Below are 27,584 nucleotides of genomic sequence, written 5' to 3'. Positions count from 1 at the left end.
GCCTGTTCTCGAGCCAATGGCTGCATCTACGTTTTGCGGACACTAAAAACTATGACTGATCATGAATCTCCACTGAAGTTTAGAGTTGGCTCACACGCGGGCCGACAGCTCCGGAATCAGGTAAGCAATGCAGAGCGAGCCGAAGTGCGCATTCCTCACCGCTTTAAGCTCCTTTTCGATTTCTCCGGCTCGAATGACAATAGGACCACGAACGGCATACTCCATAGTTATGAGATGTGGGTTCATGTTGTCCAGAGTCACGGTTCTTCCTGCCATGGTAGATGCTGCACGACCAACAGCTGCTCCGAGAGTGAAATTAGCTTTCAGCGCTGCTCTGGCTGCTCCCCACAACCTACGGTCACGTGACAGCTGAGCCTCCGATAGGAGGCGAACTTGCCTGAACACTGCACGCTTATGCATGGCTAGGGCACGCTAGGGCAGTCACTCGAAAAAAAAAATAAAACGCTGTTCTTAAGCAGCTTCGCTCTCTGCAGAAGAATGCTATTGCCTTCCTTTCAATGCACCAGCAGAATCAGGGTGACAAGCGGCTTTAAGTTCACAGTCACGATAATAACGTCGCGTAACCGTTGCGCAGGGAAAGAAGTAAACACTTGCAGGTCAAAACAGCCCCGCAGAAACTCTAACGTGGGCAATACGAGGGTAATCTGTGTAAATTTGAAATTTAAGTTAAAATATTCAGTGGTTTATTCAGATTTTTTTAAATAATGTTTTTAGCATTCATTTTTGTAGTCCAATGTCGCTAAAGTTGCAGGTTTGCAGCAAACAAAACATGCTCTGCTCACATGCTACAAGTATAGTCGTATAGTGCCTAGAATATATACCAAGGCGGTAATCTACCTTGTATATACTACAAGCAAGCGACAACCGACAGGACATTTCTTGCTTGGTCTTGCGGGTGCTGTTTTTGTTTGAACTCTGTGCGCCGTGTCATGATAGAGTTGTTTAACGTCTGTCGAGTACGACGGCTTTATTCGTGACGAAAAATGTATTACCAGAGGAGGATAGCAAATGCAATCACGCTATATCCCATTTTTAACACTAAACAGAAGTACGATAAAACACTGATGAAATTTCTTGTAACGCATCGTATTTTAAAGGGTCACAGCGCAGCGGTGCGTTACTATACACTGCGATGACGACTTGCAAGCAGCGACTTTCTCCTGCTCCTTTCGGAAATTAACAGTATCAAGCCACGCTAACCTTTTTCTTTCTTTTATTACCCTTCCAAGCTTTTACTGAATTATCTCGATGCACTCATATATATACACGGATCAGTCGAAGTGAGCGCATGAAGGCACCAGGTTCTTCGCCCAAGCCGGACTAGGAAAACTAACTTCACACGCAATAAAAAGAAAAAGAAAGCCAGAACGGAAGTTGAGCACCCTAAAGCCCTCTGCGATTGGCTGCCTCGCGAGCTGCTTCCGGGCGACACGCGAAATTTTCTAAAAACCCAGAAACCGAGCGACGGCGACGAGCGGCAATGCTTTGGCGGCCCTCAGCCCGTCGCGCGACGGCGTCGCGCGGCATGTCGCCGCGAATTACTTGCGGTCGCGCGACCGTTTTGGTCGAAAAGCGACAGTCGCAAATGGTCGCATCGGTCGAAAAGCGACTGCCGCGGGCCGATCGGGCACTGCTCGAATTTTCAGTCGCGCGACTACTAGTCGCAAACCATTTCACCAATCAGCGAGGTCCCGGAGTACTCGATCGAGCACCTTCTCAATGCAAATAAAGAATACCCCTACCTTTTCAACAAACGGCACCCGGAATTCAAAGGCAGGGAGAAGGATATGGCCTGGGAGGAGATTGGAAAGATATTCGGACTATCCGGTATTGTATAATGAACTTTTGAGAAATTGGTTTTCACGCAGGCGCAACATTTTATATTGACACCGTCTATTCGTCGTCGGCGTTCTCGCCTGAAAAAGCTGAAGTGTCTGGCAAGCGGCTGCTACCGACGTTCGCTGTCATCGCCCTGCAGCTCCCCTACTCCCAACTCGTTTGTCGAGAAGGCGACAGTGAACATCGGTAGTGGCGAGCTCCTCTCCTCTGGTCGCGCGACCTCATCTAGTCGCAAGTGTGAATAGACCTTTAAAGGACAGGGGGAGCTTTGTACTACGTTGTTTACAAAATAGAAAAAAGTCGTGAACAATTTACTGCAAGCGCTATGCTCTCGATTGCTTGGCTTCCATGTCACTATTTTGAGCTCGACCATTTGATAAACATGTGCTGAAAATAACATCTAGTGTGCAAACATGCATAGTGAGCGACGATTACCGGCGTGCTGTAGAATGCTTCTCCCAGCATAACCGCATAACGGCATAACCGCGAAATCCTCGCTGCGATGGGAACATCCATGGGAACATCCAACCTCTGATTGAATCAGGCAAACCACCCAAACAAATTTGGTATTCTAACGACAGAATGCCATTTCTGTGCGAAATTTAAGCTGCGAGGATTCCGCGGTTATGCTGGGAGAAGCATTCTACAGCAAGCGCTTAGTTGTCGCTTCAAAAGATGCTTAACAAAAAAAAAAAAAAAAAAAGTAATGGGGAGTAGTGTCGTCTGCTAGCTTTCATTATAAAAGCAAGTGAAAAGCCAACGTCTTACAGTTTCATGGTTCCATTGGTTCATGGTCAGTTGCACGGTCGCTCAATAAAAACGCACTGCATCAAATATCAAAGGTAATGAGTGTTATGTTGTTATGTGGTCACTGGTTGAATAATGTGCCAGTAATATCAATATATTACGAAGTAACTGCGGGCTGGATCTCGAAGAATGTTGTTTTAACAAACAGTGCCGGCAATTTTTTTTAATCTTAATTTATTTAAAAGACTTAATAAAGCAAAGGCATGGTCTTATAAGAGTGCTACGCGGATATTTTATTGTTTAATGTACGTGAAAGAGGCCCATCGACATCAGTATCATATCGTCTGGTTTCGTGTATTTTGGGATTTCTGCATAGATTTCTGTCTATTGTGGCTGCAATGGTGTTGAGAAAGTTAAGGTTTTATATCATTAACGGAAAAATAATCTGTCGATGAAACATGAGTTGCAAAAAAACATTACATTTGTAGAGCAAAGCACCTTGTGAGAAGGTTCTGAGCAGGAACAGATCTGCACTGCAAAGGCAAGCGTCACCCAGATGCTTTCTGATCGTGTAAAAACACTTGTCCAGTTTAGCTTGCGTAGCACGCAGCAATATATTTTTTCAATATTTTTCATTAAAATTTAAATCGAAATCATGCCTTCTGTATTCTTCTTCTTCTTCTCTTCTTCTTCACTTGAAAAGGGTACTGTGCAAGTTGCAAAATGTTTAAAGGCACGGAGGACACTGATGAAAACAAGGCATTATATGTATGTGTAGCGTCTTCTTTAACATGTATACTTTTTACATATCGTACTCGGGTTCGATTTTTTACACGCAGATGCTCAAGTCATCGGTGTCTTCAGGAAAAACGAGCAAGATTATGGTTTGCGGCCACAAAGATTGCGGCAAGACATCGGTGCTGGAGCAACTAATATATAACCACCATCCCCTAAAAGCTGTGAGTTCAGATTTACTGTCCGTCCTTGTGACTTTGGCTTTGCATGAGCGTTATTACATTGCGTGTTTGATTACTTGTATTTCCGTTTGAAAGCAATTTGTTCGATTAGGTTTTACCTTTGCCATTTTTTATACCTGTAGCGAGATAATGTATAAGTGTGAAATCCCCCCACATGCACACACGCACGCACGCACACACACAAAGTATCCGTTTTTTGGCACTGAAGCAGAAGTGGGCGACCTTATGAGGTTGCCCATCTCTGCTGTGAAGAGCGGTAAAGGCATGTAGAGGTTTAAGGCAGTATATATGCATCTATTAAGACGCGTAGAGCTTTAAGACAGTGTGTGTATCTGTGTATCATGCACCACTACAAAGCTGTCTTTACTTCATTTCATTCTGATATGTCTCAGCACCGTGAAAGATGCAGACTCCTTTAACTAATTGGGATAGTGGTGGTGAAACTTTATTACCAGCGAATACAGAGGAGCGACTCGAATGGCTGCCTTCCCACTTAAATGATGGCCGCTATCCCTTGGGCAGCCGCAGCGTTTTCAGCCAGCTGGAAAAGCTTGATCTGTGCCCCGGGTCAGGACTGAGTAGTAGAGCCCCTTGGGGATCACAGTCGCATATGAAGTGGCTCGTGGGTAGGGACTGTGGGCAGTTCCAGGTCATATGAGTTAGATTGACTTTGGTATCCCATTTTTTGCATTTGTCTGAATAGAGTCCTTTCGAATAGAGGCAACATAATTGAAGATTTGAATAGGTGTTAGTTTGATGTTTATGCCATGCTTTTGCCTGGCAACTGGAGAGCGTTTTGTCTGCAGAGGGGAATCTAAGTCTGGAAAGCCTTTAATGCTGCAGGATTTCTCTATAAGAAAACAACCTGTCCTTGCCGCAGTATATAGCGGGTGAGCTACACGACCTAACTCGGCGGGACAGTTCTCAAGCTAGGTTATGAGCCGCCTCGTTACCAGCAAGGGAGGCACGAGCAGGCATCCAGATTAAGCAAAACAAATCTTAAATAGAGTCTTGTTCATCCTGTGATATAGGTGTGAAAAGAGGAAGTGCAACAGTGGATGCTGTCTGTCTAGAGCATCTAGCAGCACAGTACAACTGGGCTCCCAAGGCCAGATGCCACTGCAGCAGAAGTAGAAGTCCATGTCAGCATAAAAGCAGCTATTCAATTTGGAATAGTAATGTTGTCCTTGTTGCTGACTGACAGAATTGTAGCAGCAAAATGCAATGAAGTGGATGCTTGACATCTCGTGGCTATCCTGCAACCCTGGAAGACAAGCTATGTGACTTGTAGCATCAAGACACTGCATCTATATCACACAGATTCAGTGGATGTCATTTTTACAAAAGCCGGCACACTACCCTCCCGCGATCCTCCAGAATGTTTATTTTCATTTTTGCTGTCTTTTACAGTTTGATTTACAAATTAAGTAGTGATAAAAAAAAAAAAACATTGACAAACAAAGCTATTGGAGGTTCATGGTCAAACACATTTGTGGGAGGTTTTATATCATTGAACATTGCTACTCAAAAAGACTAATTATACAAGCCATTCAAAGGGATACTGTGTGTTAAGTAGAAAAATATTTAAACATGGTTGCCATTTAGTTCAAATGAAGTTTATACCCTTGTCGCATGGTCATTATCAACGACGATTGAGTCGATAGCCTTCGAGATTTTCAAACGAGATTGAACTTGAAAGAGTTGTGAGGGTGCTACACAACAAAACTCGAAGGCTGTTGAAATAGCTCTTGTATTTGGCACCAAAATTTTGTGGTGCCACTATTGCTGCTTTCGGTTTTGCATAAAGAACTAAAATCTTTCTATAAATACAAAATAAAATATAATTGTTACCTTTTTTTTTTTTAAATAACTGCAGGTTTTTAGTTGTTATTAAAGGACAACTTTGTTTTTTTTTTTTTTTTAACGCGTTGACGTTCATACGGCTGTGCTTTTCATTGTGTTTGCTTTTCTCAACGGCACAGGTTACAGGGGTAGAGAGTATAAAAATGATTCGCCTTAAAAAGAGTGATGCTATCTTTAAATTATTACGCACACTAATATTTTACCGCGTAAATTAAAGATATGAAATAACGCTTGCTCATATTCTTGTATAGTAAACGCGCTGTGTACAAGAGAGCACGTGGTGCTCCTTGGGTCAATGCTTGCAACCTTGCATGACATTTGAAGGCCATCAAAATCTCGATAGAGTTCTGAGCTGTTCCGTTGGCTCGATAGACTATCGATTCAATGGCCATTGAAAACACCCATGTGGCAGCGTTCAAAGGCCTTCGAGTCGATATGCAATTAGTTCGAGGGCCTTTGAAATGCCCATATGACAGCGGTATAAGTGTATATGAAGTGGTATACCTTTTATGATTTTATTTACCGAGATTCAGGAAGAAAATAGCTAAATATTTTGGCCAGATTGCTTGAGACGCTTTTTTTTTTTAAATTTTCTTTGCACATAATAACTAGAGCATGGAGAAAAATTGGGCGCCAACATACTAAAACTCGTTGTCGCTATTTGTTGAACGCAGAGAAAAGCACAGCTTGAGGGCTGCCACAGGAGGTTACACAACACGAAATGCATATGTGAGAAATGGCTATTCAGCACTTTGTAAATGCTGCACGATGCCTTAATTATTGACATGATTGCAGGGAATCACTTTACTTATCCAGCGACAGTAGAAGTAGAAAATGGAAGAACACTGTGGATGTAAGCAAGGGAAATGCAAATTAGCACAAAAACAGTAAGATGCCCTCAAGAAAGGAAAATAAAGTACTAGCAGCCAATCAGCAGTTTTAACTGCACGCAGCTGGGCTAAGCTGGCTCTCTGATGAGTTGGCAGTAGAACTCCCTCAATGAAAATACACAACTGGACTATTTCTCTGCTAATGACAGGGGCTCGCATGGCATCGTCACACCAGCTGTCGCATGTACATTGGAAGTGCCCGGAGAACAATGTACCGTCTTTGCCAAAAGTAACCGAGCAGCCCAGCCGGCCAGCGGAGCAGGCACGGGGCCGAGCTGCGGCGCTAGCATTGCCGTCGCTGGCCGCTGCTCTCCGGCGGTGAGCGTAATCTCACTGACGTAAGCATGCTCCCTCACTCTCCTTTTTTGGATAATAAAACGTAAGCGAGTATCATGTACGGTGTCTGATTTCGCGCCTTCATAACGCTGCGCTACTGAGGAAGGGCACTCCGCATAGCATCACTCGCTCAATGTTCCTTTTTGTCTGGCGCTGTGATGCTGCGCTCTTCGTTAGAATGCCTTCGCGTTTAATATCGGTACAGTGCTCCCGTAGTTGCAACAAATGGACAAATGCACGCTTTTCTACTCGTTTGGATTGTCCCGGATCCCGGAAGTATGGGGAGAAATTGATTTCTAAAACTCGATGCGCTTTTCCAGCGGTTCCTAGCCGTCTGTTGTGAACACTACCGGATTTGCTATCATGCTAAGTCAAGCTGAAGGAGAGAAAATTAAAAGAATTCCAAATGTTTCATGTGCCCCTCTTGCTGCATACCTTCTTTCCCGCTATTTGGTAACGTACGAAAAGCGCATAATGTTCTCCGCGCTAGTAATTACGTTCATGTGTTAGCCTGCTGCCAATCTATTCGTTTAAAGAGTGAACTGCATAAAAATGTCATTCTCGCACCTTAAACATATATCTCACCCATTTTCTCAATAAGTGCAGCTGTTTCTATTTTTTTTTTTCTTTTTGTTTCTTTTACGTGACCAACCTAACAGCAATATGTCCTAGAAGTGAAAAGAAATTCGGACACGTGGCATTTGGTTTGGACTGAGAACTACTTTTGCGTTACTGTCTATTACCTAGCGACTTGATTGGTAGTTTAGTGCCCCCTGGCAGAGTGGTGCATCGGTGACTCGATAAATAAGTTGCTGGAACAGAACCTTCAAGTCTGACACAAGATCAAGCTTGCAAACCTAAGACTCCCATCATTACTGAACTCCCTGGCCGCAAAACCGTGAAGATTAATTAGAAGGGCATTTCAATGCAAGTGGAAGAAAAACGTCTTCGTAGGCATCCTTCGCAATAGCAAGGCTTTCTTAGGGGAATCACATGCTAGGGAATATTTGCATCACTTATTCGGCATTGCCAAATATTTTTTGAAGCAGTTACAATCTCTGCTCAAATTTTCGGCATTCAGTTTGGCGTTGCAATCGTGAAAACCATTTCGCACTTCTGTGCGTTAACAAGCAGCGGAAAATGCGACATTAACGGATTCGCCTCATTACATGGACGAGAATAGCCGCACTAGAAACAGCAGAAAATATCGCCTCGTTTTTATTTCTCTCTAGCTGAGCGAAGTGTCGTCATTGCAGACTAGGAATCGCAGGAAAAACTAAACCCAGGTTTCTATCATGCCCTATCTGACTGTGCTAACTTTTCGAATCATTTCATCTACGGGAGCTGTGTATTGGTATTCCACATGCAAGGCGTTCTAACGAAAAGTGCAGCTTCACAATGCCAGCCCGAAATCAGCGTTGAGTGTTTTTTGCTGTGCACAGCGCCCTCCATGACTAGCACAGCGTTCTAAAGGAACGAAATTGTGCGCCGCACATGATACCCGCTTACATTTATCATCCCAAGAAAGATAGCGAGGGAGCAGCCTTAAGTCAGCGAACTTACACTCGCAGCCAGCGAGCAACGGCCACTGACGGCGACCGCCACGCCGCCGCTAGGCCCCAAGCTTGCTCCACCAGCTGGCTGGACTGCTCGGTTACTTTTGGCAAAGATGGTACCATACTGTTCAGGCCTGAGAATGGGTATTTGGATGATCATTTGCTAGGCAGGTCATGCATCAACATGGCGCCCCTTCGGTGGTGGCCCATCCTATTTGAAGGGACAGGACATTAAATTTTAAGCATCCATTTTTTTTTTCAGTGCAATGAAAGATACCTGTCTAAAGTAGTAAATTCCATAGCAGGCTTGCTAGAAACGCTGTAGAAAAATTTTACCGAGAATTTTTCAGGTAGTGTATGCACTGTTTTTATGTAGGCCGATGCTGAAAACCTTGAGCAGTGACAATTGGGCGTCGGCAATTGCAATGTACGGAAAACTAATATAAGCCTTATCAACCAGAGAGTACTTACACATTTTTAGTGTAGAGTAGCTTCCATTTCAGTTACTATACTCAAGGCGATTAATTAAAAACACTGTGGCATCATCTAGTGTCAAACGCTAAAAGCACATCATAGGCAATGCAAAAGAGCGTTTCTTTTTATTGAAGGGGGCACTCGAGAAAGCATAATATATATTAAAACATGAGCACTCCTGAAATAAAAAGAACACTATTCACTTCAGTGATATTTTTCCCAAAATATGATCACTGGGTGTATGACACTGTTTCGCCGCAAGAGGACAATTTTTTCATGCAATTTTTAGTGCCAGGTTCAAATTATAAATCTTCATTCTTTGGATATTGGAGTGTCCATTCTGTACACTAAGTTTTCGGTTCCTTTCAACTGCATGCAACACTGTAGTCTTGCATGGGCTTTTGTGCTGGAAGGGGGTCAAATAATGAAGTTTCACTTCATGCAGCAAGTAATGAATACTTGCTATGGCGGCGAAAAGGCACCAAGAAATGGATTCAAAAGTTGCTGCTTAAAATAGAGTGGTTGCTTTTGAGCACTCTACCCTAAGTATAACTCCTTGGAATGGAGCCAATAATTTACTACTAATTTTTAAAAACTGCATTATTGTTTCTTAATTCGTGCATGAACTGGTCAATGTGTAGTGGTGGTTTTAGGAACTGTTTTCCATTAAGGAGTATGTCATGGGGAGTGTCAGGCCACCAGAGGCTGCCATTCGCTGTAACCACGAAGGCCGCGCTTTTGGTAGCTGGGAAACTTATCTGCTTGTGCTGCAGTGTGAGTGCTTCAGGTGTGCACAAGCAAGGCCAGTGCTGTTGTGCACATGGTTTCAATTTACTGCTTCCATATCATTTTATCAGTGGCAGTTGCACTTTGAGCTTCGTGTCCATTATTACAGACAACTCAGACAAGAAGAAAGAGGAACGCAGTGGCCAACGAATATGCAGGAAGAAGAAAACGCACATTTAAGAAAACAAGTATGATAACTGGAAGTCGGCAAACCAAATGTCAACCGATGACGTGTTCAGGGGGGGTGCAGTCCCTAAGTTGTTTTTATTTTTATGTTGTCTTGGAGCTTATGAACTGAGGATGGAGGGAGGAGAGTAATTTTTAATTGCCAATGTCTCTATTGCTAATTATGCTAGCTCAAAAATTCTTGCGCTGGAGTGACGAGAGATGGAATACCTATCGCTCATTTGTTTTTTTAAAGAGGCAGAGTACTGATCAAGGTATGTCATGAGCTCACAGTGGAAATGAAAAGATCTTGCTTCATGTAAATGGGTAAATCACTGCCATATCAAAGGAACAAGGATTTATTTTTTTATTTGACTGCAAAAATCACATGAAACAAACTGCACTGCCCTCTTGCAGCAGAACATTGCCATTTCACTGTCTTACCCTACGTGACCACACATTGGGAAAATATCAATTATTTCTTTATGTGCACTGTTCTCATTTTTCTTTCATGAGTTTCACAATGTTCTAACATTGCTCTTTCTTCCGTGAAAAGCAAGACTCCTTTCACAGCCCCGTTTACATGCTTTCAGCTTTTGTCACTAGATAGCACAGTGCTGTTTTTAAATTTTTATAGATGAAGCGTTAACCACGGTGTCTAAAACTTTCTTCCATGACACATACATCCCTGTGTCATAACTGCCTTGAGTGTGCAAACTGAAATAGATGCTAAAGTATATTAAATATGTTTGATTACTGTCTGGTGGGTAGATTTATGCAAGTTTTCAAAAAGTTAAGCACTTTTGCTTACCCGAAATCGATGCATAAGTCCTTCATGCGTGAGGTACGAGGAGGTTGGATGAGCGGAGGGCATGTCAGGGCATGCAAAAATATAAGAGGCTATGGTCGCTAGCATGGTGGAAGTGTTAGTCGATCTTGCTTGCAACAGCCCAAAGAGGAGGCATTTTGACATCTTCCTCACCCATTGGAAAGGTCTATCAATGCTAACCGTGTAAATTTAGGGACGTTTCCTTTCATGTGAGTGAATCTTGTAAGTATCTGCAATTTATGCACCTTAAGTTGCCTGTGCACTGCAGCTTTCCTGCTACCAGATTTATGAGAAAAAAGAAAAAAAGAAAGCTTCCATTTACTGCTTTAGGAATTTTGCACAGATGAGCATAATCATGAGTGCTCTTACCCATGTTTTACCCATGTTACCCAGAGAGGGTATAAACTTTCATATTTTTCTCAGGATATCCAACCAACAATTGAAGACATCTACTGCGCTTTGATTGATAATGACCGAGGCGGAAAGGAGAAAGTGCTGTTGTTTGATTCTCATGGCGTGGTAAGTAATTATCTTGTATTGTGCGTGGGGTAGTCTGATTTTCTTGCAATCAAGTATTTAGATGTCAGCAGTAGCTCTTGGTTGAGTAGCAGTAACCGATTTTATGGTCTTCTAGTGGATGTCTCATGCTGCAGTCATAAGGTTAGGCATGTTAACTCTCAAAGCAAGTTTAATAAGAAGTTTGCAGAAACAAAAAAAGCATGTATGACTCTTTAGACAATGTAGGCATCTTGCATTTTGTAGAATGCAGTTTCTGTTTGTTCTTTCTCGATTCACTTTAAACTCAGCACTCTGATTTCTTTGTTAAAGCAGCACGTAAAGGAAAGTGGTTTTTTCTGCTTGAGTTTGCTTCTAAAGATAGTTCAGAGAATTGCATAAAAGTTATTTGCAAGCCAGGACTACATGACAGATTTTGAAAGACCTAATATTGGGAGACTGCAGATTAGGTCACCACCACCACCCCTCACTCCCTGTGGATCGAAAATATTTTTGTGTGCACAAAAATTACAGCAAATTGGTGTTTTGTGTCTTTCTTTTGTTTTTTAAAATATGGCTTTGAAAAGTGTCTACCGTCAATGCTTTGGTAGAGAAAGAAAAGCCAGTAGCTTTTCTCCTTTCTCCATTTTTCAGCTCCTTTTGCACTGTACAAGACAGCTATGTGTCCCTGAAAGGCTGGTGAGAGGTGTTAAAGAATTGAAATAACTGTCACTTATAGAGCTATGTTCAGCTGTTGTGTAGCTTGGCGTTTTCCAGTCATTCCTGCTGAGATAAATCAGCAGATGGGAAAGTTCATGCTTTAATATAATTCTTTTGCAGTGCCTCTATTTTGTATTAATGTCCATAATGTTGCAAACCTGCTGAGTTTTATGCATCCTATATCTTGTTTTTGTCTTAAAGTATCATGGATACTGCTGCCGTCAGGCCGTATAACGTTTTTCAGTTTCCATTTCAGCCAGTCACAGTAATTTCAATTTTCAAGAGACATGAAATCACTTGAAGCAGTTGCTTTACTGTTGCATCTTGTCACCAAATGAAAGTTGACTTTGTCAGTCATTACAGGACATGGAAAGGCAGCAGTTTCTTCCATATCAAATTTAGTGAATAATTACAGTTTACAAAGTACATCAATAACTGTAATGTGCGGAAGAGCAGCAGTTGCATTTTACTGGCCGTGTATATAAGCAGCCGAAAAGCATGTGGTACAGAAAATGGAATCTTTTCATCAAATGCACTCCAAGCGAAAAGGCCAGACAGTCAAGCAATATGCTGCGTTCAGAATGGCATGTACGGTTACAAAACTGAGTGTCCTCTGGCGAAGTAAACATAAGGTTCAACTGTGGATGCCTCTTTCTCGAACTTCTCTTCTGTGCAATTGCTCACTTTGTGAAGCTGACTCATTCCTGACTGTTCTGTCTCTTTTGACTCCATTTGTTTTGCTTCATTTCCTAAACTGCATCAAACAGTATGGCTTTTATTTTTAAGGTTGATGAACTGTGAATTCTTGGTATGCTATTCTGTTCTAGTCTACATATGTGTACAGCAGCTACACCACGAAAAATGATGACTAAAAATTTGGTGTTGGAGGAAGAAAAAAGAAATGTACGAGGTTGTTTGTGTAGCATATATATTCAGAAACCAAGTGAAGGTTGAAGCAGTCTTCTACCTCATTTTGCCTAATCTGCAATCTTTCCACAGCCTACAAAGGGAAAATTTGTTGAGAAAAATGTTCTTCTGATATAATACTGAATTTTTGCGCACCTATGTTTAACAGTAGTAACACACAATATTTTTTTTCTCCAAATGCAGTAAAAATAAAACAAATGTGTTAAAGCCATGCCCCCCCCCCCCCCCCCCCTCCTTTTCCCCTCAACAACTCAGCTAGGAAAATTCACTTTTTGTCAATACTCTACAGATATATCCATTAATGTCATGCTGTGCATTTAAAGCTGGACAATTTTCGGATTGTCCTAATTGTGAAACGGAGAGTTGGCATCAGATTCTTTACAAACTCAGCCAGAGTTTTCCACAGACCCTAAAGGAGTTTAGGCTGACTTTGAGGAAGAGAGATTGGGTAACGTGTGACTTCAAAAGGAATGCTCATTTGAGCGCCAGTTGGGTTGCTGTTCAGGATGACTGGCACATTGGAAGGACCCCAGCCGCATGACATTTGAGATGATTTAGCAGCCAGGTCATAAGAATCGACATCAAACAGTTTAGGCATTGTAGCTGAGATGGGAGGTAGTCGCATGATGTGCAAATTCTCCAGAGATTTTAAAGGCTGATTGGAAGTGGGTACATATTGACAGCTTCATAAGTCTTTTTTGGATCATCTTGTTTTTTGGAATATGGAACTTTCTTGTCTAGTTAGCACTGTCAGTAAAAGCTGGCATCATGATTATGGCTTTGCCTCTTCCAGTAGAAAACTCCAGCCTCATTGAGATCAAGGGCATGTGACAGATGAGGAGTAATATCAGGCTCGTGCCCATAAATTTCTTTGCAGTGGAGGAGTTGCAGGAGAGAATTTGCCTCAGTAAGGCAAGTTGTCAGCTGCAGATGCTTTTTTGATGTATTTTGTGGCAGCTCTGATAGGCTGTGCAATGTTGTCACCCCAAACTTCGGTGACAAAAGGTTCTGCGTTTTCTTCATGGCGCAACAATATCTGGCACCTGATTTATGTGGAAAGTTTCGGCCAAAAACAATATGTCTGTCATTCTGCGCCAACTTTACTCAAGTAACCTGATTTGCTGTGAACCGTCGGACGCTTATTCCTTTGACTAAACGATGTTGAAGAGAAAAGGCCACCAGTTCAACACACCCAGGAAAATTCGAACAGAACTCCAGGGAGCGCCTGACATGGCTTTGAGGAGACATTCCAAGAATAATAGACCCACAGAAACCACCTAATATGTGCATATGGTGACTGCTCCAAAGATGGTGGCTGTCAGTGGCGGGGTGCTAGGATTTTGGCTTCAGTGACAGTGCTGGCCCCCCCAAAATTTTGAACTTTATTCCTCACATAGCCCATAGAGGCAAAAATTGGAAAAGAAGAGAAGAGTTTTTATGGCACGTGCTAGTGACTTCTTCACTCACTCTCACATTTCTGTTGTTCACAGAGGCCTGTAATCAAAATTTGCACCCCTACACTGGCTGTTTGATAATGTTGGCGATCCGGGTCATGTCTTGAGCACCAAAGCAGATGGCTTTCTGCACCTCTGATGAGGACTAGACTTCATTGGCTGTGCTTTAGAATAGCATGGGCCTCGACACTTGGTGCTATCTGCCATGGCAGTGCACTGGATTGTCCATTTGTGCACTTGCAACCAGGAAAGAAGGTGCCATAGAGAATGATTCTCTTTTACAGGACAATTCCCATGCAGCGGTCTCAAAGTCCCATCTATCACATGCAGATGTAAGTACCTATGTCATATTCCTTAGTTCTTTTGTTAAAAACTTGCCCTCACTGAAGAAATTTTTTCACTACTGTCATTTTCCAGGCAAAAGTTCTTATATTAGGGCTGCATTAGTTGTAAGAGGTAACATGTCAACAGAAATTTATATATTGACAACTTAACGAATGGATGTATTCACTAATCACGTGTGTGCATTATGAGGACAAATATGATAATTGTTTATATGTATTAAAACTTAAAAGTGCAATGCGTTAAGTTACCTATGTTGAACACCTGCTACTACGAGAAAGTTTTGAAGGTACCATGCACTTCTTGCATTGAACTCAGCATGAAATATTTTGAACTCGGAATAAGTAACGCCACCTTCAAAGCAGGACCACTTTCAATCCTCCTTCAATAATGTTAGTAGCAGTATTGATAGCATTTACGACTACTTAAGCCGGAATGAAACATTCTCCATCAGCCATGTGACATTCATTAATACCTTGCCCTACTCTGTTCTGCTTTCATATGCAAACCAGAGGATTATGTGCATGCAGAATCATTTTACAGATTGAGAAGATAGGATATAATAAAAGGTGTACACAACATAAAACAGATCACAAAATTTGTTGCATGGAATGCTTCACTGCTATCAATAAATGTGTACCATGACATGTGGGAGGTTTGGAGGCTGGAGTTTGGAGGATGCAAACTATTGATAAATTTTTTTTGTATGCAGGTTACACTACTTGGATACATCAAACAAAATTTGACATGTCCTGCAATTTGTTATGAGTGGGTTTCACTGTTTTTCTTGTTATTTTTTTTTATTGTCATTATTCTTTATTTCTTTTTGTTAGCTATGGGTCATTCCATGCAAAACGTCCCAGACCCTCAAAAACAACCATCGCAAATTGTTCTGAAAAAATTTGGGCGTATTGGTGTTTGTGTGAAAGAATTTTATCAAAGCAGTTTTGTCGAACAAAAATTCTTGCTGACATAAGCGCAATTTGAAGTTTTTATGAAGAAGCAAAAGCTGGTCTAAAAATAAAATGGAATTTTTTAATAATTCATGAAACAAGATGAAATGACTGATGTTATTTTAAAATATTTCACTTCTATAGTTCTTTCATGCGAGTTCATGAATGACAATATAAGGATTATTCAAATTTTCTTGTATCAGTAAAAATCTGAAAAATGTAGCATTTTAATAAATATTTTACATTAACCTTGATAAAACGTAAACTGAAACAATTTTTTTGCACTTTTCCTGGTTGTTTAAGTATTGTTAAAAATAATTTGAACACGTTGAACAAAGCAATATTTAAAACAAGTTTTTCCTAACTTTGAAGTGACTTCTTGATATTCAGGCCTGTATCGGCAGTCAAGGCCATCTAAATGAAAGTATTCAAGATGGCTCATTACACACTTCATTGCTTTTAATTATTTTTGACAGCTACAGGCATTACCAAACTGTAACTTCACATACATTATGGTTTGCATATTCAGTTTGGAGCCAGTTTGTGCATGTAGGTGCATGTGTGAAACATATACGTAGGCTTTTGAACAGTGCGACGTCATTGCAGAACTAAAAAATAAAAGGGTAGTTAATCGGCAAGCAGCGTCCGAAACTGCGTGACTGGCCGATGCGGGCACCCGATCGCATCCGTGGGATGGCATAAAGTTAATGAAAGTCAAACTGAAACTATGCTACTGAGCTGTATTTCTGGAACTTGATTATTGTCGTTCCTGCCACAGCATGTACAAAGTGCGTAGGCATCGCTGTTTCATCCAACTCATGTTGGAAGCTTGGCTGCGCGGACTGCGCCTCAACGCGATCGCATTAACCGGAGCGAGCCCACGAATGTCCTAATTTACGAGCATCCAACACCATGACTTGCATGAACATCAGCCGGGACCGCGCGCCTTGTTCAAATCAGCCGAATATCTGAATTAACGGGGGTCAAATTAACAATTAGTCTAGTGAAAAAACAGAAAGGAAGGAAATGATGTTCCCAGTCACAGCGTTAAGTGCCAGCCACAGCACAGATTTTCTCTGAAATCAGCCGAAATCCGAATTAACGGGGGTCAAATTAACAATTAGTCTAGTGAAAAAAACAAAGAAAGGAAATGATGTTCCCAGTCACAGCGTTAAGTGCCAGCCACAGCGCAGATTTTCTCTGAAATTGTTCAAACTTGTGGTAGCTTGCCTATTAACTCTTTTGGGACTGCCCCATAGACCGTTGTTTATATATGAATAGGAGTTTTCGAGGTGCTGCCAAACGCAAATTTATATGTTGACATACGTAACCCCATCAAGGCAGATAGTATGACAGCTTTAGTTTCGATTTCAATTTGGTCAACTTCGTTTCCTTTTAAGGCATTGACAGAAATATTTATTCGGAGCGGGGTGGTCTCAAGTGTTAACAGAAATGGTGTTAAGCTCGCATCGGGACATACTATAAATTTGGCATCATTTATGTGATTCTGCTGCTTTTGCTATAGATTTTTTTTATGACAGCAGTAGCAAAGAGTCCAAAGACAGCTTCACGAGCTCTGACTACAGCTCGCATGATGAATCAGGCACATATATGCCTGGAACTTCAATTAGAGGCCCAAGGAAAGCATACTTTCGATTTTAGCTCACTCTTAAGCAATTGCACATTCTTGCTTTGAGTACCCGCTGCACTAGGATGTCAGCAACCTACAGTAGGGTTTCAGCAACAAGGAAGCTCAGGCACATTCCAGAGGTGTCCTCTCCAGAACTTGGGAAGTGTAAAGCTCTTTCAGCCACATTAAATGGGGTTTGAGCGTGTAGCTTTCAGGGAACAGCTCATAGAGCAGATTTTCAAATTTGACAGCAAAGTAGATTGCAATCTGCCAACCTCTACAGAAATTATTGCAAGAAAAGCCAGCCATAAATCAGAAAAGGTTTGAAAACACAGAAGCTGTAAACAGTGCTATGAGCTGAGGATTGCCGATCTGAAAACCAACATTGTTGTCAATTTAGCACTGTTGTTATGAGAATTGCACGCCTACAAACGGACTTCACCTCATAACATATTAGTTGGTAGTTTGGCTTCACAGCATTTTATCAGGGCAGTTAGGAGAATGGGTAAGAATGGGTTGGGTAAGACTCACAACTACTACCACAGGAACTGAATGGTGACATTGCTTCTGAACAGCACTAAAAAAAAAGAAATCTGCAGATAGGCACTCAATACTTTTACACCTAAGAAAAGAGACAGTCTAGCATATTTTATTTGTTGAGTTATCTTTGTTACAGTGTTTTATTTTGATATTCTTGTATCTTTTTTTTTTTCTGGGGTGTTTTTTTGAGCAAGTTCTCAGAGCGTTACTTTTTCTTTGTGCCATCTGTAAACTTAAACAAATCAAATAATATGTATTTGACCGAATAGATAAATAGCTCCACTTTAGTATGCGTCATAGCAGGATAATATAAATATTTGATTTATTGCGATTTTTTTTTCCCAGACACTTCAGAGTCACCTGTTTTATTCTACACTCCTGAAAGAGTTAAACTTAAATATAGGCAAGCCACATTTTCAAAAGTAAGAAATGATGCATCGGACCACACTTTGTATATTCTGAACATTCTTTATTATAGTTCTGTTTGTTTTTTTTAAGTCCATGCTTTTAAAACATTTTGTAAACTTTTTTTGCCCAAACGTTTGCAAAAGAAGATTCTTCAAGTTAGGTTATGTTTAAGGTAAATATTATTCGCATGTATGAAAAAGAATTTAAATAGGTACCATTTCGTATATGTTACACAGAGGTTGTTTACATACTGCATATATATACTATACTATACTATACTATACTATACTATACTATACTATGCTATGCTATGCTATGCTATGCTATGCTATGCTATGCTATGCTATGCTATGCTATGCTATGCTATGCTATACCATACCATACCATACCATACCACACCACACCACACCGCACCGCACCGCACCACACCACACCATCTATATATATATTCTATAGATCATATCCATACCCTCAACCAGGTGATAGAAAAATGTTTGGAATATAAACAGCCCTTATACATAGCATTCATTGATTATGAAAAAGCATTTGACTCAGTAGAAACCTCAGCGGTGATGCAGGAATTGCGAAATCAGGGGGTAGACGAGCCGTACATGAAAGTGCTGGAAGATATATATATATATATATATATAGTGGCTGCACAGCAACCATAGTTCTGCATAAAGAAAGTAACAAAATTCCCATAAAGAAAGGTGTTAGGCAAGGAGGCACGATCTCCCCAGTACTAACACAGCTTGCTTAGAGAAAGTATTCAGAGACTGAATAGGAGCAGTTAGGGATAAGGATGGATGGAGAATACCTCAGTATTCTGCGATTTGCTGTTGACATTGCCTTGCTAAGTAAATCAGGAGATGTACTGCAAAGAATGATTGATGACCTAGACAGGAAAAGTAGAAAGGTAGGCTTAAAAATCAATATGCAGAAGACTAAGGTAATGTTCAACAGCCTCGGGAAGGAACAGCAGTTTACGTTAGGTAGTGAAGCACTGGAAGTAGTAGGCGAATATGTCCACTTAGGACAGGTAGTAACCGCAGATCCGGATCATGAAAAGGAAATAATAAGAAGAATAAGATTGGGATGGAGCGCATTTGGTAAGCACTCGCAGATTATTACTAGCAGCTTACTGGTATCACTCAAGAGGGAAGTATACAACAGTTGCATCCTACCTGTACTCACCTATGGGGCTGAAACGTGGAGGCTAACCAAGAGGGTTCTACTTAAGTTGAGGACAACTCAGAGGGCTATGGAACGAAAAATGGTAGGGGTAACATTAAGAGATAGGAAGCGTGCAGAGTGGGTCAGAGAAATAACTCAAGTTACTGACATTCTAGTGGAAATTAAGAAGAAGAAATGGGCATGGGTAGGACATATAGTGCGAAGAGAGGATAACCGATGATTGCTTAGGGTAACAAACTGGATTCCAAGGGAAGGAAAGCATAGCAGGGGACGGCAGAGAGTTAGGTGGGCAGATGAGGTTAAGAAGTTTGCAGGGGTCAAGTGGATGCAGCTAGCACAGAACCGGGTTAATTGGAGGAATATGGGAGAGGTCTTCGCCCTGCAGTGGGTATAGTCAGGCTTATGATGATGATGATGATGATTCATTCTTCTTCTTTATGGAAGATAACGGTGTGAGTGGCGTGACCAGCACAGACAATCTGTCGTGCAAACTATTGTATGCTGCCCATGAGTGAGCAGCGCAGTGTTCATGTTTCTTCTTTCGTTTCTTCTGAGAAATACTCTTTGGCTCATGGCTCGTGACACTCTTTCGCTCTGTTGCACCGGTGCCTGCGGCAATACAGCAATTTACTGAGCAGCCAGGTAAGAGCTGCACTCTAAAAAAAAAAACAGTGTCAGCGTTTCCGACCTCCTTATTATATAGGCATGACTCGGGCAGGAGGTAGTTGGCTTTAGTATGGCAGGCACTGATTAATCATAGGGTGTTCTGACGTCACGTGACATCACATGGCCGATTTGGGAGGAGCTACCAATTCGGGCTACTCTTTTTAGATGGGAGGGGGAAATCCGAATCCAGCCTTCTAGGACCCTTACATTCAGAGTCAAACATGCTGCCCCTAGGCCACACATGCATGTTCGTACAACTTGGTTGGTATGGGGCTTTATATATATGTCGAGTGGCCTTTCAGATATGACTGTACGTAGATTATGTGCGAGATGTAGAGGAGAAAACTAAGGGGTTAGTAGCAAAGTCTATATACACGAATGAGGATCCAGAAGGAGAGCTGACGAACAGAAGCCATTAACGCTGTCGTGTCATACCATAAGGGCGGCGCATAAATGCTCCCTAAAATTTTTTTGTTTTCATTTTATTTTCAAGCTCCAGCAACTTACAAATGATGATGTGCTTAAGATAAAGAGGTCAGTACCCTCAACACATGCTCATACAGATGTGTTGCTGAGGGCTTGACTTAGCATTGCTGTAAAAAAAATATAAGCTTTATCATTTTTTTTTTAACGGTGTATGTTGTGAATATTTGTGCCTTCTGTAAAACAGTGGTTGTAACACACCCATTGTATCTCCTTTCATTGTTATAACAGTGTAGTGCAGTTAGCAATATAATATAAGTGGAACTTTTTTGCCAGTTTTTTATATGTAACAAACGTTTCTTCCTTTCTGTTGCAGTTCTTAAAGACCGCATGTCTGTACTCACTTTGTAGACTTCATGAAGTAGTGCGGGTTTTTCTCTGCAGTGAGAAAAAGACTCTTTTTATGAGAGAGAAGCCCAAAAAGGTTAACAGTAGTTTAGCATTGCTAAACATAGTCTTCAGTGAAAGCTTCTCAGCATGGTTACGCTTGGTAGAACTCTTTAGTAGCCCAATTTAACTGGCATCGGTACGGCTTGCTAAGCGCGGTTGCTCCTCGGTCTTACACCCAGCGATTGATGTCCTGGCTGTTTCCATGGTGCAATGGCGCAATATGGCGTCACCCACATCAATAATCACATACTCCACCCCCTTCCATTCTCTCCTCAGCTCACTAGTTTGAAAGGTCAAAGGTCGCCCAAAGATTGGTCAAGGTCATGACCTTGTGCTGCAGCACCAAGGTAGTCCACAAGATTACACACTTGAAGTGATTGGATGATTTGGGAAAAGGAAAGCACAGTATATTTATAGTCATACTGACCTGTGGCTGATTTGGATGATTTGGGAAAAGGAAAGCACAGTATATTTATAGTCATACTGACCTGTGGCTCCTTGAAAGTCAGTGGCTAGCCCACGCTGACATTGTTTGTTGGTTTATAGGAAAGGAAATGCACAGTATCTTTCACATTTTCCTGTGGACACTTGAACCGCATAGCAAGTTTGTCCTCCTGCTCACTGAAGGTCAAATGAAGGTCAAATTGAAGCCCAAGTGAAGACCAGGTCTACCTAGCATAGTGAAACTTTCGTTTCAAAAATTGTTTTGTATAACATCGAATAGGTTTAAAAAGTAAGCATATCATTCTTATTTTTGCATCTTCTGCTGCTTTTTGATTGAATACTATTGCTGCCTGTGTACTCACAATGCAAAAGTTAGCAGGTGTTTGTTATCTCAAAAAATACCTTTCTTTTTCTAGCGAAAATTATTTTTCTGGATAAAGGTGCTCAAATGCTTTCAGTTCAGTCGTTCAGTCGTGTCTGACTCTTCGTGACCCTATGGACCATGTCACGCCACGCTTTCCGGTCTCTCACTATCTTCCTAACATCACATAACTTCATCTGCAGTGCCTCGAGGATGCCATCTAACCACCGCGTTCACTGCCTACCCCTTCTCCGGCGGCCCTCAACCTTTCCAAACATCAAATCTTTCTCCAGCGACTCCTCCCTTCTCATCAGATGACCAAAGTAGCTGAGCTTTAACTTTAGAATTTGACCCTCCAATGAGCAGTCAGGGTTTATGGTCGACAATATCGACTGATTTGATCTTCTGGCAGTCCAAGGAACTCTCAAGAGTCTTCGCCGGCACCACAATTCAAACGCGTCAATTCTTCGGCGGTCAGCCTTTTTCACAGTCCAACTCTCGCATCCATACATCACAACTGGAAAGACCATAGCACGAGTTATACGGATCTTGGTTGGCAGACTAATGTCTCTGCTCTTTACTAGGCGGTCAAGGCTAACCATTGCTCTCTTTCCCAGAAGCAGGCGTCTCCTAATTTCATGGCTGCAGTCTCCTTCCGAGGTAATCTTGGAGCCCAAGAACAGAAAATCTGTCACAGCTTCCACTTCTTGTCCATTGATGCTCCAGGACTTGATAGGGCAAGACGTCATGATCTTCGTCTATTTAATGTTCAGTTTAAGCCCAAACTTCTCACTCTCTTCTTGTACGCGCATCAGAAGTCTCTTGAGTTCCACTTCACTTTCTGCCATTAAAGTGGTATCATCCGCATATCTAAGGTTGTTGATACGTTTTCCAGCAATCTTCACTCCAGCTGAAGACTTGTCCAGACCGGCCTTCCTCATGATGCACTCTGCATATAGGTTAAATAGGCAGGGCGACAGTATGCAGCCTTGCCTCACTCCTTTCTCGATCGGAAACCAATCAGTAAGACCATGCCCAGTTCTGACTGTGGCCTCTTGCCCTTCATACAGGTTCCTGAGGAGACAGATGACGTGAATTGGAACTCCCATCTCTTGGAGAGCTTGGCAGAATCTGCTGTGATCTACGTAGTCAAACGCTTTCGCATAATCAATAAAGCAGAAGTAGATGGGTTTCTGGAACTCTCTTGCTTTTTCCATGATCCAGCGAAGGTTAGCAATTTGGTCTCTAGTTCCTCTGCCCTTGCGAAACCCAGCTTGCACGTCCGGAAGCTCCCGATCCACATACTGCTGCAGCCTACCTTGGAGGATTTTCAACATCACCTTGCTAGCATGCGAAATAAGCGCGATCGTGCGGTAGTTGGAACAATCTTTGGCACTGCCTTTCTTTGGAATGGGGATGTAAACTGACCTCCTCCAATCCTGTGGCCACTGCAGGGTTGTCCAAATCTTCTGACATAATGTATGCAGAATGTTAACAGCGTCATGGTTGAGGTTTTGAAGCAACTCAGCTGGAATGCCATCAATTCCGCTAGCTTTGTTCTTAGCAAGGCTGGCTAAGGCCCATTCAACATCACACTTCAGGATGCCCGGCTCGAGATCAGTAATCACAACCATCTTATGTTGGGTTTGCACATTCGGGTCCTTCTTGTACAGTTCTTCTGTGTATTCCTGCCACCTCTTCTTTATCTCTGAGGCTTCAGTGAGGTCCTTGCCTTGTTTGTCCTTTATCACGCCCAGCTTAGCACAGAAGCTTCCTTTGATATCTTTGATTGTCTTATACAGAGCTCTTGTGTTCCTTAATTGGCTGTTGTCCTCAACTGCTTGGCACTGTATGTTCAGGAAGGCATTCTTATCTCTCCTTGCTATTTTCTGAAAATCCGCATTGAGAACCTTGTATCTTTCTCTTTCCCCCATAACTTTTGCCATCCTCCTTTCCTCAGCTATTTGCAAAGCCTCTTCAGATAACCAGTTTGCTTTCTTGCATTTCTTTTGCTTTGGAACTACCTTAGTAGCAACTTCTTGTATTATATCACGAACATCAGTCCACATCTCTTCGGGCTCTCTGTCTTCTAGATCTAATTCTTGAAATCGATTCCTCACTTCCACAGCATATTCTAATGGAATTTGATCCAGATCATACCTGAAAGGCCTTCTAGTTTTCTGCGTTTTTCTCAATCGAAGCTTAATTTTGGCAACAAGAATCTGATGATCGGTGCCACAATCGGCTCCAGGCCTTGTTTTTACTGCTTGTATAGCGCTTCTCCATCTCTGCCGGCAAAGAATATAATCGATCTGATTCCTGTACAGACCGTCCGGTGAAGTCCATGTGTACAGGTGCCTCTTGTGCTGTTGAAAATGAGTATTCGCTATGGTCAGGTTGTTTTCTTGACAAAACTCTACTAGCCTCTGCCCAGCTTCATTTGGCTCGCCAAGACCGAACTTGCCTATAATTCCGGATATTTCTTCACTCCCGACCTTAGCATTCCAGTCTCCTATGAGAAAAACGACGTCTGATGATGGGGTGCGGTCTAAAAGGCATTGTAGGTCCGCATAAAATCTCTCAACATCAGCTTCTTCAGCAGCAGTGGTCGGTGCATAGACTTGGATAACTGTTATGTTGAAAGGGTGACCTTGGATCCGAAGTGAAATCATTCGGTCGTTTTTGGGGTTGTACCCTAGCACTGCTTTGCCCATTCTTCTGTTTACTATGAGAGCGACCCCATTCCTTCTCTTGGATTCGTGCCCACAAAAAAGACATAATGGTCGCCGGAGTTAAATTCTCCCATTCCGGTCCACTTGAGCTCGCTGATACCCAAGATATCAATGTTCAATCTATCCATTTCTCGCTTGACGACATCCAGTTTACCTTGCGTCATAATCTTGCATTCCATGTTGCTATGTGATATATCTCCTTGCAACATCGGACTTTCCGGTCGCTTCTCGACACATCCACAACTGAGCGTCCTTTTGGCTTTAGCCCAGCCGCTTCATTCGTCCTGGAGCTACTAGAAATCGCCCTTTGTTCATCCCCAGTAACATGTGGGACGCCTTCCAACCTGGGGGGGCTCATCTTCCGGCGCCATATCATTAATGGTATTGTGACTGGCCATAGGGTTTTCTTGGCAGGAAATACTGGAGTGGGTTGCCATTACCTTCTCCAGTGAATCACATTTCGTCAGAACTCTCTGCCGTGACCTGTCTATCTTGGGTGGCCCTACACAGCAGAGCTCACGACTTCATCGAGTTTCGCAAGCCCCTCTGCCACGACTAGGCAGTGATCCATGAAGGGGGCTCAAATGCTACTATGCCTTATTTGCAGGGGGTTGTCTTAATGTATGCAATCAACAGCAGAGAGTCCTTCTTACTGTTGGAGCAACTGAAGAAGGACATCGATAAGCACAAAGACAAGAAGGAGGTAGCGTTTTTTTTTTCTTTTTTTTTTTTTTATAAGCTATCAGCTTCCTTGCCAAATTCTTAACAACTATGTATTGCAGCTGGCATTCTTGGTGCTTGGAAATAAAGCAGATCTGAGTGCGGAGAGGCAGGTCGATGTCCAGTCTGCCATTAATTGGGCCACCAAGGAAAAGGGTAAGGCTTTATGTGGCTCTTTGGTTGTTGTGTAAAGGAAAACTTTTTCTTCCTGTTTTTTTTTTTTTTTTGTAGAAATTATTTTAAGGTTACCATTGTGAAATCAATTGAATGTCCCAGACAAATTCTTCTAAATATAGCAGGTAGGTTTCTGTGCTTTGTAACTCTTGTGGGACTGCCCAAAAGAGTTCAAGGCAATCTTTCAAGGCCATCATTCATATATGCAGGATGGTTCTTGACATCCTGGATAACTCTCATTTTCTTTTATTGGAACACATGGCTGCTTCCATGCAGATAGCATGACAATTGTAGTTTCTGTTTCTGTGTGGTTTTTCTTTTTCAGAAGGTGGCAGTATAGAACTCATTATTCGTATTGGTGTGGTCCCAAATGTCTACAAAAATGGCGCCAAGCTCGCGTCAGGATGAGCTACAAATTCGGCACAATCCAAATGGTTTCAAAGCAGTCAAAGCAGAAAGCTGGGCTAGTTGGTGTGTCATCATAAATAAAAAGACTAGCGCAGATAACATAGACACAGACATAGGAGTACACAGGACGAGCGCTAATCACTTTTTCTGAAAGGGTAATTGAAGGCGCACTGACGCACTTATCGCCTTCCCTGCTAATGTGATATGTTTCACATATCTCACGCCCTAACTTTTTGCCTCCTCTACCAAGCACACACGTGGCATCAAACGCCAGCACGCATCCGCAACGCTTACAATGACTGGCCGAATGGCCGCCCCCCGCCAATGAATCCACCAGCGCTTCACTGCACCACCATCCACCAGAATTCACCAGAATTCACTGCTTCACTGCAAACTGCTTCACTGGTTTCACTGCTTCTATTGCAGATTTTTTTTATGCAGTCGGTTGGGAAGAGTCTGAAGATGACTTAACGAGTTTTAACTTCAGCTCGGATGATGAGTCAGTCAGATATCAGCCTGAAACTTCAACTAGTGGCCCAAAGCATGCATATGTTAAATTTTAGCTTGCTCTGAAGCACATGTGCTCCTTCTATGCTTCCGCTGTTTTCTTTCCATTCGGTAGGGTTTCAGCAACAAGGAAGCCTCCGGCCCATGAGATGGCTTCTCCAGAACACAACCAAGTGCGAAGCTCTTTCAGGCACATCGAATGGGGTTTGAGCACCTAGATTTCAGAGAAGAGCTCCTAGAGCACATTTGCAATTCTGATGGTAAACTAGATCACACTCCACCACCCTTTGCAAAACGTGCTGCAAAACATACCAGCCATAAAGCATAAAAGTTCTCAAACGTAGAAACATTAAGTTGTGCTAAAAAGGCTTGGCAGCATGATAGTTTTGCTAGAATTAAATATCGATTTATGGAAGCAGCATGAACAAGCTGAGATGACGAGTATTCTTGTTGGCAGAGCTATCTAGCCCAGAAAAAAAGGCGAGCCAGCACCGAGTGAACCCACCATCCACCCAACCTGCTAAGCGTAACCTGCAGATTAGGTGGAGAGCAGGTTGGCTCAGTGTTGACTTGCATTTTTGCTGTGTGGAACGTACATGCAGCTTATAATGTATAAAGGGTTAAATGGAGGCAATAATGTGGGCTTGCTTTTGTATTGAAATTCGTATGAACATTTAAGAACCTGAGACAGTCGAGCTTGATCCAGAGCCTTGCACTCCTGCATACCTCAGATAGTCTCATGGTTTTGGCTCATAAAATGGTTAATGAGAACTATTGTTCGACACTTTAATCATATACTATATATATGCAAAAAAAATATGAGGTGTGTGTCAGCGCTCATCCTGTGATTCCTCTGTTGTCTTTCACACTTTTTAGCCTTGAAATGTATCACCAGCTCACCCGTTTGGCTGTATTGAAGAGTACAGTCCAGTTTACCAGTAGAAATGAGTATTGTTTATCCTGACTGTAGCAATTCAAAGATCATTGACCTGCTTTCAGCATACTGCAGGTATCAGATACTGGCTTGTGCCATCTAAAGTGCAGGTTGATGTCCTAATTTTCGGCCATGAGATAGCACAAGAACTAAAAATTTTGGTGTATACTAGTTTTAGTAAATATTTTTATATATATGATTCAAATGCTTACATCATTGTTCTCTTTTATTACAGTGCGCTTTGCTGAAGTGTCAGCATTTGATAGGAAATCTCTGATTGAACCATTTATTTACCTGGTCTCAAAAATCAACCCTCCTCCAAGTAAGTATTGGTAGTGATTGAGCTAAACTTACTTTGGAGCATGCATTGAAAGACTAGGTGTGAAAATTACTTTTGTTTGGGCATTTCTGAAGTAGCATTCACCGAAGGAAGCCCACCAATCCTCACATTTTGGGTGGTGTTTCCTTCTTATGACTCATAAGACAGTGGTGTGTGTGTGTGTGTCTATATATATATAAATGAAGGGGAAATGAGGGTGCTCGTTATAATACATGAAGGAAAGAAGCCAACAGTTGGCGAGGCCAAGGAAAGCATTGGGGATTGTATTTATGTCTTTTT

The 27,584-nt window shown here is 42.1% G+C and overlaps 2 protein-coding genes across 5 annotated transcripts in view; one reads left to right on the top strand and one right to left on the bottom strand.

Moving 5' to 3' along the window:
* Nucleotides 1-2,758, bottom strand: part of LOC146205216 (alanine aminotransferase 2) — a 55,012-nt gene extending 52,254 nt beyond the window's left edge. Inside the window, exon 1 of one of the 2 annotated variants that reach the window (XM_084589923.1) lies at nt 2,629-2,758. In XM_084589923.1, the coding sequence (XP_084446049.1) occupies nt 2,629-2,652 (24 nt within the window). In that variant the 5' untranslated portion in view covers nt 2,653-2,758. Of the gene's footprint in view, nt 1-159; nt 631-2,628 lie in introns of those variants that run through there. The other variant, XM_084589921.1, reaches the window with a different exon arrangement.
* kappaB-Ras (NFKB inhibitor interacting Ras like 1) overlaps nt 6-27,584 on the top strand; it is a 40,794-nt gene continuing 13,215 nt past the window's right edge. For 2 of the 3 annotated variants that reach the window (XM_084589925.1, XM_084589924.1), the window contains exons 1-7: nt 6-120; nt 3,447-3,566; nt 10,907-11,002; nt 14,364-14,411; nt 24,830-24,925; nt 25,005-25,098; nt 27,201-27,287. In XM_084589925.1, coding sequence (XP_084446051.1) covers nt 52-120; nt 3,447-3,566; nt 10,907-11,002; nt 14,364-14,411; nt 24,830-24,925; nt 25,005-25,098; nt 27,201-27,287 — 610 coding nt within the window. In that variant the 5' untranslated portion in view covers nt 6-51. Of the gene's footprint in view, nt 121-2,931; nt 3,149-3,446; nt 3,567-10,906; nt 11,003-14,363; nt 14,412-24,829; nt 24,926-25,004; nt 25,099-27,200; nt 27,288-27,584 lie in introns of those variants that run through there. The other variant, XM_084589926.1, reaches the window with a different exon arrangement.

Source organism: Amblyomma maculatum, chromosome 1 (genome assembly GCF_055883805.1).
Source record: "Amblyomma maculatum isolate TAMU_Amacu chromosome 1, ASM5588380v1, whole genome shotgun sequence".
Taxonomy (NCBI): domain Eukaryota; kingdom Metazoa; phylum Arthropoda; class Arachnida; order Ixodida; family Ixodidae; genus Amblyomma; species Amblyomma maculatum.
The sequence above is the reverse complement of the archived record's forward strand: the minus strand, read 5'-3'. Positions and strand labels throughout refer to the sequence as shown.